The sequence below is a fragment of the Aythya fuligula genome, chromosome 1, assembly GCF_009819795.1.
Source record: "Aythya fuligula isolate bAytFul2 chromosome 1, bAytFul2.pri, whole genome shotgun sequence".
NCBI classification, from domain to species: Eukaryota; Metazoa; Chordata; class Aves; order Anseriformes; family Anatidae; genus Aythya; species Aythya fuligula.
The window spans coordinates 180,400,012-180,410,765 of record NC_045559.1 but is presented as its reverse complement, the minus strand read 5'-3'; the positions used below and the strand labels follow the sequence as shown (position 1 = coordinate 180,410,765).

Genomic DNA, 10,754 nt, shown 5'->3' with positions numbered 1-10,754 from the left:
CGCCGCTATGACGCCAAATCTGGGCACCGCTCGCCTCCCGCGGTGCCTGAGGAGAAGCAGCACCCCCGAGGCGGCCCCGCAGCTCTCCCGGCTCCTCAGAAACGCCGCACACAGCGCGGAGCCTTCCTCCCGTGCGCCTCCTCCTCCTCCTCCTCCTCCTCCTCCTCTCCTCATCCCCGCCGGGCCGGCGCCATTTTGGGCACCCCGCCGCCATTTTGTGGGCGGGCGCTGCCCGGGGCCCAAGCCGGTGTCACGGGGCTGCCATGGCAACGCCGCCCGCCCGGCCCGGCCCGGCCTCGCCTCCATGAGGGGGAAGCGGGTGCTGGGGCCGTGGCTGGTGATGGCGGGCGCCCTGCTGGTGCTGCTCGGCCTCATCGGGGGCTCGCAGGTGGGCGGGGGGCGCCGGCACGGCCCCGGGGGGTGTCCGGTGTGTTTGGGGAGGGTGTCGGGGTGTGTGGGGAGCGGGGCGCCGTGGTAGTTTGGGGCGTTCTGGATTCCGATCCACGGACCCCTACCTCCAGCGGACAGCAACATTAAAAGGTTTTTAGTCATCAGCGGTTCCCCGTTTTGTGAGTGCTCAGCTCCAGCCGGATCCCTCAGCGCTGAGGTCCCCGCCCGGTGCTTGCAGGAGAGCAGCTGTGCTCCCTTCCCTTCCTCTGCTCCGCCAGCACAGCCAAAAAGCTGCAGCTGCTTTCCTTCCATCGCATTTTAAAGTGCATACATCGGCTGAAGCTGTGCTGTTCCTACTTACGCTTCCTCATTTCTATGGTGTAGCTTTCCTTCTTGATCTGTGCTGTCCTATTTTTCCAATTTCATTGCTTTTTTGAAGTAGTTATTGTTCCTGTTGCATTTGAAACCTTCTCTACTGTTTTCCTCTTTGGTGTGGGTCCATTGACAGGTAGCAACAGCAACTTCGATACAAGAAGTTTCAGGGTGTGTTTTTTGCCTTCAAGTTCCAGAGCTTCCCCAATCCAACCGGCTTTGTTATTTAATTACCAGTTTGTTAAAGATTTCTCAATTATAGTCCAAAATGATAACTAAAAACCTGTTTCTATTTAACTTTCATAACCTGAATAAATCCATTTACTTAGTAGCGTAAGTACAGTTACTTTCTATTGCCGGTTCTGATCCTCACATTTATTAAAACTGGATGTAAACAAACATCCCACCGTTGTATAATCTAACTGCTAAAGGATATGTATTTTTGTATTCTCAGGTGTTGAAAGCATTTGATTACTTTTATCCTTCGAAGGGACAGCAACAGATGTACAAGTTGGACATAAGCTGGCCTAAAATTCCAGAGTATTTCACTGGCCAAACGTTTTGTGTTGCTGTTGATTCTCTTCATGGTTTGGTCTATGTGGGACAAGTGAGTGAGAGTACTAAATTTCTCTTCTTCTTAATCCAATGTATTTGTGCCTTTAAAATGTCTGCTTTAAGTGTATTTATATTTACAGATACGTGTAATTCCATATGTGTATGTATTTACATGTTTGCGTGTAAACTATAATATCTGTATAATAATTTTATAATATATATAAAAAATACTTTTAAATTTTATATTTTATATAATATAAATATCAGGAAATATATGCTTCCTACTAATTTCAATATAATAACAACATTTAAAGTATAGAAAGTAATTACTGTATCAAAATTAGTGAAAATATAAGTATAGATCTTTCTGCCTTACCTATTTTAAAAGAAGTTCTGGGATCATACTTTTTTGTCCTTTTTTAAAAAAATAATTAAATTTCTGTGATATTAACACATGATCTAAATTAACTGAGTCATAGTAGCCTCTTTTCTAACTGTAAGTTCCAGTGTGTTTCTGGGGCATCTTGGCTAGTGCCCTTCCTCTCATCCAGCCTTTGTCCCATGGAATCAAAGCCCCGCAGTTAAAATAAATGGGGTTCAGTTACTTGCATTACCTATGAATTGTATTTTTAGATCATGGATAAGGTGATCTCTCTGTAGAAACTGGTGGGGTTTAGTTACAAAGTACAGCATGAGTACTTTAGTACCATGTAGCTAACAAGTACAGTTAGGTTTTTTGTACCTGTGTTGTGCTTGATGTATTTTTCATCAAGAATATATAAATACGATTCAAAATGAAAATCAAGATAATGCAGGAGCTTGGCTGCTCTGAAAATTGGACTCTATGTGATTTAAGTTGAAGGCCAGAATGAGTGGAGGGTTTTGCTTGTTAAATTTGGACCCTTCTCTCTTTCCTGTTTCAACTGGAAAAAAATGTCAACTACCAGTTTCAAGAGACTTCCATGATTCACGAAGCATTGAAAAAAAACTTACAAGGAGGAATTTTCAGAAGTTTGATTATTTGGTTAACATGTTTTCGTAATAGAACTTTTTTTTTGCTTTTTCAGAGGGGAGATGATGTACCAAAGGTACTTGTATTCTCAGAGGAAGGTTATTTTCTTTACTCCTGGAATGATACAGTTGAAATGCCTCATGGTATCTTTGTATTAAACACCGCAACTGATAGTTCAGTGTGGATCACAGATGTTGGAGCAGGTATGCAAGGTGGAGATGTGAAAAGTATTAGGCAGGGAAGAAAATGCAAATTGTGCAGATATTACTTTAAATAGCCTATTTATTTAAATAAGGCTTTCAAATAATTCTGAAACAGATCTGTGCTTTTCTTGCCAGGAACAAACTGCTCAGGTGCTGCATAAAATAGTCTGAAGGTTCATGAGTAGTTCTATGTGTTTGTTTATAGTGTCTAAATTTAGCAAAGACATATTTTGTTTTACTTTTTTTTTCCAGGAGAAGGATAAGGGAAAAAATACCTTGTGGCTGTGAGACTTGTCTTCTGCCCTAGGTTAGGTGACTGTAATCCAACAATAAATATAATAAATACTGCTGTAGCCTATGGATTTGCTAACCCACAGTCGTGGTCTCACGGTGTAATTTTGTTTTGATTCATTGAACTCACTTGCTAGTATCAGGAGATTTTCCTTTTAATCTCTGTAATCAATTGTAATACTTACTGTTTTGTTTTGTTTTGTTAAGACATTTTTGCACTTTTTAAATCTTACTTCAGGAAAATACGGGCACACCGTGAAACAGTACAGCCCTTCTGGTAAACTTTTACAAATCTTGGGCACGCCAGGGAATGCTGGTTCAAGTTTGAATCCGATACAATTTGATCAACCAGCAGAGATTTTTGTAGAGGAAAGTGGAGATATGTATGTTGTGGATGGAGATGGAGGAATGAATAACAGACTGCTCAAACTGTCCACAGGTATGGAAAAATAAACTTCTGCAGCAGGTGGCAATTGCAACTCGAATTTTAAATAATAACTTGAGAATACTGTTAAGTGGGGACTAGGTTGGACGGCTACTTTTGAAATTAGCTTGAAGACTTTGTTGGATCAGATCCTGTTTTACTGCTTGTCACATAGTAGAAATCTAATTGTTTATGACAAGAAGGTGAGAGAGTGAATTTGTTCAGTCTTGAGGATAAAAGACTAAGGTAGTTTCTTACCACTGTCTTCAAGTTACTGATAGGAGGGTATAGAGAAGACAGAGCCATAGATTTCTGGGATGTGAGCAATGGAAGAATGAGGCATGAACAAAAGTTGCAAGGAAGGGGAAATTCCAGTTTGATTCTGAGGAGGGATTCATTGAAGGGTGGGTGATCAGTCAGTGAGTAGTTTTCCCAGAGAGGCTGGGCAGTCTCCACCCTTGTAGGTGCTCAAAATTTGATATGAGCACCCTGATTTAACTTCAGGTTTTGATTTATTAATACCAGCCCTACTTTGACAGACAGGTTGAGCCAGGCGGTGTCTAGGGATCCTTTTATTCTGATTCTGATTAGCTTGTTCATATTCCCCAGTAGATGATCAGTGTTGGTTAGGGCAGTGAGTGACGAGTCTGTGCGTGGCTGCAGCTGGAGAAAGGGGGAGGTGTGGCAGTTTCTCCCTTGCACTATTCGCTTCTTAAAACAGTCAGCTAACATTTAGTTTGCAAAAAGATAAATTCTTAAAACTCAAAACTGACTCAAAACTGCCATAATGAAAAACATCAGTTTTCTAAACAAATGGGTATCATACTCATTCAGTTGTTTCTTTTTTATTATTATTATTTTTCAATATAGTGCTTAACAAAGCCTTGAACTGTGGCTGCATTTCTGTAACCATAATCATGAAACCACTAATAACAATCCAGTAGTCGCTGTAGTAGTTCCAGTATTTCCAGTATCAGAAGTACTGTGTTTAAAATTCCAGGTTTAGAAACACCATCTTTTAAAAGTGACTGAAAATAACTTTGCAAGAGAATGACTTAAAGCTAAAGTTATTTTATTTTTCTTCTTACTTCATTTTTTCCTTTTATTTTACATGGTGCTTACTGCTTAGATTATAAAGAGATCTGGCTGAGTGGAGAAAATGGGACCGGCATTGGCCAGTTCAAGATTCCTCATAGCGTGACAGTGGATCGTTATGGAAGGGTAATGATTTAAAGGACTTTTTTTATTTTTTATTTTTTATTTTTTATTTTTTTTTTTAGATGTAAACAAGCCTGTTGGCAGATTAATTTGAAAAATACAAGTTGTATTTCTTGTTCCTTGACCTGTTGGGAACTGGGTTATTTTATGTGGCTTACAGTTTACAGTGTGAAAGCAGTTGCGAGCTGAAGTTTCACACTGAAGATTCTGCTAAAGTAGCCATCTCCAAGGTTGACACAAGAGTCCTGCCAGTTACTGTCTGTTGTTGCATGGATATTGGCAATGTTCCTCTTACAGTATCTCACAGGTTGCCATGGTGAGAGTAGAGCAGAATTTTGTTCTATAACAAATATCTACCCAAGCACTTAAGTTTCTTCAATTTCATATTTGGAAATTGCAGATAAGCTTAAGAAGATGGTAAGGCACTGTACTGGCCAGGTTGCGGGCATCTGTCCTCATCCACATGCAGCTCAAAGCATTCAAGATTCTACTTCTTCCAGATGTTAATTGTAATCTGACTTCTGCCCTGCTGTTCTTAATATTTTGCTCCCTAATACTCTTCAGAAAAAAAAAGATCACTTGGCTAAAACATCTTAAATAGCCGTTTTCAGCTAATTCTGATGATGCTGTCTGAACCAGAATAAGAAGTGTTTATAGAAATCACTTCTCTGCCAAAACTGGCAGGGTGGGAGGGAGAAAAGATATGGCAAATTGGTGTGGAAAGGGAACCGTGAGTATACGCATTCAAAGACAGCAATTGTGATGGGCCTAGAAATTATTGCCGAGGTGGCGTTGATCATCAGCCCAGGTCATTCATTGTCAATTCCTAAGAAATCTGAGAGTGCTGTAGTGGTGTTTCACTTAAAAATAGCGATGAAGGATCTCAGGTCAACTTCTTTATTGCTCCCTTTTGGGTGATATCCCAGAAAAGTGATGAGGCTTACTTATCTGACTGACAGGTTGTCAACAGCTAAAATTTCAGTGATTGTAGTAAATGAGATGTTTTCCTTGGAACTATCTAGTGGTATTGCTAGCTTATCATGTTTGTTAACACAGGGTGGGACTGAGACAAGCTTCACAAAACTACTTAAACAAAGCATGCTGAAAATGTCCTTAGTGTTGAAGTTGCTCAATATTTGTAGTAGTTTTAAACATATCTGTGTCTACAGATGCAGTCATCAGAGGTTTGGATCATGAGACTACTGTTAAAAAACAAATTGTTAATGGGTGACAGACCAGTACCTCTAGAATTAAAAAGCTGTGCATATGTTCTCACTGGGGGATATGGATATATTCCCATTGAGTGTATTTGTATCACAGACACAGAAATGAAGAGAGGGCATTGATTTCTCTGCTAAAATAATATAAAAATAATTTTGCTTGGCAGTTTGTTTTAAATATGGAAGTCATATCTACTTAGCTTTGAATGTGAAGGTGTGTTCCTCCTAGGTGTACTTTTTTACTTCAGGATACTTTGCTTATGTAAGAAACTGATGTGTTTAATTTGTTCTATTTGTGAATAGCCATAATTTTTGTTCATTGTAGGTATGGGTTGCAGACAGAGACAACAAAAGAATCCAGGTTTTTGATAAAGTGACAGGGGAATGGCTTGGGGCTTGGAGTAGCTGTTTCTCAGAAGACGGACCCTATTCTGTCAGGTATTGCTGAACGGTTCTTTTAGAAACATGCAATTACGTAAATAAAAGATACATTCTTATTGGTGAGCTATAATGTTGATATCTAATGCCTGATGACAAGGAGTTAACCAGTTTTATTAACGGCGAGCTGGGTCCTGATCACATGCAGAGATCTACACAGTTGTATGCTGACATGGCAGAGGAATCCTGGTTTTGTAACAGGCCATGTGGATTCAAGTGCTGAATTGGGAATTTTGTTTTAAAGTTGTATTTTGTTGGCCTTGCTGTTGCAGCTTTTACAGGAAGAGATAGTCTTGAATGAATTTTCTGTAACATAATCTGTCTCAAGGAGTAGCAACATACAGAGCTAAGTTTACAAGTTAATTCTCAGTGTTTTGCTGCATTTAGTCTACTGTACCCTTCAAAAACTTGAATATTAAGGAAGGAGTGTTTTTTGTTTGCTTGGTTGTTTTTTTTTAAGCGTATCATTATGTTTCCATGGGATGTCACATGGAGTGCATGATTCAAAAACACGTTTCTCTCTTTCACAGATTTACTTCCGATTACAAGTATCTGATTGTAGCTCAGATGAATATCAACCGTTTGGCAATCTTGGCAGCACCACCAGTTGGCATTATTGGGGACTGTGCTATAGTCAACGCAATCCAGCTGGCAGATGAAACCAAGCCACACCTTGTAGATATAGACATGAAGAGCGGAGCAATCTATATTGCAGAGATTGGAGCCCAGCAAGTACAAAAATATGTACCCATAAGCTGATGGTTTCCCACAACAACCATGGCACAAGCTCTATGACGTGTGAGACCTATGACGGCATTTTCCTGAGTTTTTTTTTGTGGCTTGTGTTTCTTTAGACAAGCACAGAACATTGTGCTCCCAAAAGTCTAGGGCTAAGAATCTGCCCTAGCTGCAGTTCTGGAGAAGTACTTGGTCTTGATCTGTTAATCATTTTAGCAATGCAATGATGGCTTTTGCTTTTGTTGCTGGGAATTTGAAAATGACTTTGTGTCTTAATTTTATAAAATTTTGTAAACACAGCTGCTGTTCTTCAATGTGTAGGGCGTCATCTTGAGGCTCTTCTAATTCGCCTGTGTGCATTGGTAAGTGAAGGTCAGGTCTTGTCTGAAGGAAGTGTATAAATGATTGATTTCCTGGTAATCAGACACCTCATTTTAACGTTTCTTCAGTTGTTTTTTGGAACTCTGTGCTGACGCTGCCCAACACAGAATACAGGGATGCATTATGGTGTTGAATAAGACGCTGCTGGATACCGTGTCAGTGCTGATGCTGGCATCTCCCTTCAGTGGCTAATGACACTGCAGTGAAATCAAAGTTTCCAGTTTCAGCTAAAGCAGTCAAGTCTGTAACAGGCTACAGTTAACTTGATCACAGGCATGTCAAACTAAATTAGATGTGCACAGCAGCCAAGTACTGATTCTTAACCATGTCAGTTCTTAACCTGATCTGATTTACATCAGGATGAGTTTCTGTTCATCAGGATTTCATAGTGGAACATATCAAAGTTTAACTCATTTAAGTTCCTCATGGAAAACAAATCCGACTTTCCTAGGAAACTCTTAATTGGCATTAGAGGCCTAGGAGACACATGATTTTCTGCCAGTGCTCCATTTCCAGTCTGGAGTCGTTTCATTTTCTTTACAGGTTGCTACAAAATTTTAAGTTCATTTTATAGTATAGAGGGAGTACATGAGTACATGTAACAATAGTTACATGAAAGGGATGGAGAAAATGGCATGGCAGACGAGACCAAGGGGAGAAATGACACTTAGAGTGAGTAACTGAGTACTTCTCTAAAGCTGTGCACTCGTATTCCATGTTCATCTACTACCTTTTCAAAACATTTCAGAGGATTTGTTCTGTTTCCACACAGTAAAATAAGTGTGTGGAATGATTTTAATGGTAATTACTAGCTAAGGGACACTTTTTTCTTTTTTACTTCCTTAGAAAGGAATATAGGAAATTGAATTATTCTGATGGGGGATATCCACATCAGTGAATGTTAGCAAATGCATCTTTGTCTGGCAGGTTTTAATCTAAGACGCCAAAATTTCTGGGTCAGCAGATGGGAAAACTGTCCAGAAAGGCCAGATTCATATATTTAGTGGAATGTAATTCAGCTGTGAAGCCTGATGCCCTGATTTCAGTGCTATTTGAGATTAATGCACCAAATATAAATGCTTTGTTGTTGGCTATGGCCACAATAATAAAGGCAGATCTAACCTAACTGCCCTTGTGCCAGCCTCAAAGCCAGGACCTTGAGGTTATACATGTACACTAGCAAATACGACCCATGATTCACATGGTGTCGAATGGAATTTAATAAGCAATATTTGTTAGCTGAAAAGGCAGCAGTACTTCATCTAGACCTAGGCAGATAGGTCCACATAGCTTTGCAGTGTGCTGTGTGGACTTTTTAACTAGGTCACCACTAGCTCAGGGATCTCTGTGCTTTGTGCAATTTAGCTATTTCTCACCTTCAGAAGGTGGAATTCTTTGTAAAAATGTTACCAAAATATCTTTATATATATGAACATATCTTGGTGGCTTAAGAGATTCAAGCACATTGATTATTCCTCGTCACATCTCATCCTTATTTATTTTGTCTTTGTCACATCCATTTGAAAGAGAACTAGAAACTTTCTGGGAACATGTTTCTGTTTTCTCTGAAGGAGTGGTGCACTTGCGGATGTTGACAAGTAAGTTATACAAGTTTCTGTTTGCTGCAGGGACGTGTTACCAAGTCTATGTTTAAGGGGGCTTTTGCAGCCCCTAGAAATGGGGAATATTCATACAGTTTTGTCTGAATTTACTGAAATAGGCCACGGTGCCAAAAAATGCCTTACACTTGGGAATTGGGTATCTGCTAAGAAGGGAAGTATATGGTATGAGATGCTTAGACTCCTTTTCACCTTACTGTCTGTGGCCAAACTGAGAAAATGATTGATTTGTGCACTAACTTTCTAATTCTGTGAGGCTTTTATTATGTATCATTCTGAAACTGATCTCTGAAAGATTGTGTAACAGGATAACTTGGTAAAATAAATGGAGAATTTTTCATTATAAAAGGTTTGGGCTCCTTTTTTCTTTATTAATATCAATACATTTTATTACAGTGGATTACTCTTCTGAATACAGGGTTCCCAGCACTTAAGTGATGGTATTAGAAATTATTAAATACCTTATTAAAATGGGATCTAAAATTCCATATTGTCTTTTTACAATGCTATTTCTGTAGCCCATCTCTTTTGTGTTCTGATTTGTGTATAAAAAAGCACAAATCTCTTCCAGATGTTTTCATCTGAATAATTTGTAAAATAGGACAGTAAATTACATAAGTACAAAACATTGAAAAAAATAGATTGTATACCCTTTTAATGATAGCTGGGAAATTAAAAACAAATTACAAAATACTCCTTAATATAGAATCAGATTTTATTTCCTGAGAAGACTTATGGAGCAATCTATTTAGTTTTCAGAAGATCAGGAAGGGAATTCTCCTTAAGATAGAAATACTTGCACAAGAAGAAAAATAACATACTACAGTGTTAACCAGGCAAAGAAGAACACATGACTGCTAGAACCCAAGAAATTCTATTTTTACTTGAAGTATACCATTTTTTAACCGTGAGAATTTATTGCTGGAGCATCAAAATAAATAAAACAAGAATAGACCATATTTTGATGGCTCCAAATTTGGGATTTATTTTTTTTTCAGTTGATCCTGGTCTTTGGGTGAGTGCCTGGATTATTAAGTGGATGACATTCCCAGAAAGTAAAACCATGGCTAATAGAATCTTCTCTCTCTTCTAAGTTTCTAAGATCTATCGATACAATTCAGTTTAATTTTCGCAGTGATGCTAACCAGACATATCTTTTCTGTTGTAGTCAGCAATGGATTTAAGCATGTCTCCCTGGTGAAAACCAAAAGAAGATAGGTTTGTGCCAAGCAAGATCACTTTAGTGAGGCTGAGCTATCTCAGTTCAGAGCTGCAGGGGAGGGTGCACTGGGATGTACGTGGGTCTGCTTATTATTGTAAGCTCACTGCCTTCAGGTGGTTATTAACCTTTTTGAAGCGTTAAGTGGTTAGTTATCTTAGTTGACACTTCCTTTCTCAACCATTTGTAACCTGAGAAACCTTCACGAGTGATCTATGAGCAAGAAGTGAGCATTTGCTATCGTTGAAGTTGCTTGAATGAACCGTAAGAGGGCACCAAACGCTTGCTGATGCTTGGCAGTGTAGCCGTATACTAGCAAAGTAAACATAATTTCTGAATATTTGGAGTAAGTCAACAAAGAAAATGAATTGCTGCAGACTTCCTTTCTCTGTTCAAAACAGACTGCTTTAAACACAAGCAAATAATTGTATTACAGTCATTTTGGTGTATTACTGCTGGATTTATGTCCATTTTATGTTTATTTCCATTATTTTTCCTAGAAAAAATTAGTAATTCAGTGTCCAGAGACTACTGTGTATGGTGAATTGATTCTTCTATTCCTTATGCCACTGATTTAAATGGAAATACTCCTGATAGGTTGCTTTGGAAACATAATAATTCATAATAGTATAACTGTAGCAGTATAATTATACAAAAGAGCAATGCTGGTGTAT

At 38.9% G+C, this 10,754-nt stretch overlaps 1 protein-coding gene across 1 annotated transcript; it reads left to right on the top strand.

Annotated features, from left to right (window-relative positions):
• Window positions 1-7: 7 nt before the first annotated feature.
• On the top strand, window positions 8-9,209 carry NHLRC3 (NHL repeat containing 3). The gene is made up of 7 exons (XM_032206696.1): window positions 8-388; window positions 1,217-1,369; window positions 2,385-2,532; window positions 3,062-3,262; window positions 4,377-4,468; window positions 6,011-6,123; window positions 6,654-9,209. Exons 1-7 carry the CDS (start codon window positions 8-10, stop codon window positions 6,880-6,882), a joined length of 1,317 nt encoding a protein of 438 aa, XP_032062587.1. The 3' UTR covers window positions 6,883-9,209.
• The last annotated feature ends 1,545 nt before the right edge of the window (window positions 9,210-10,754 follow it).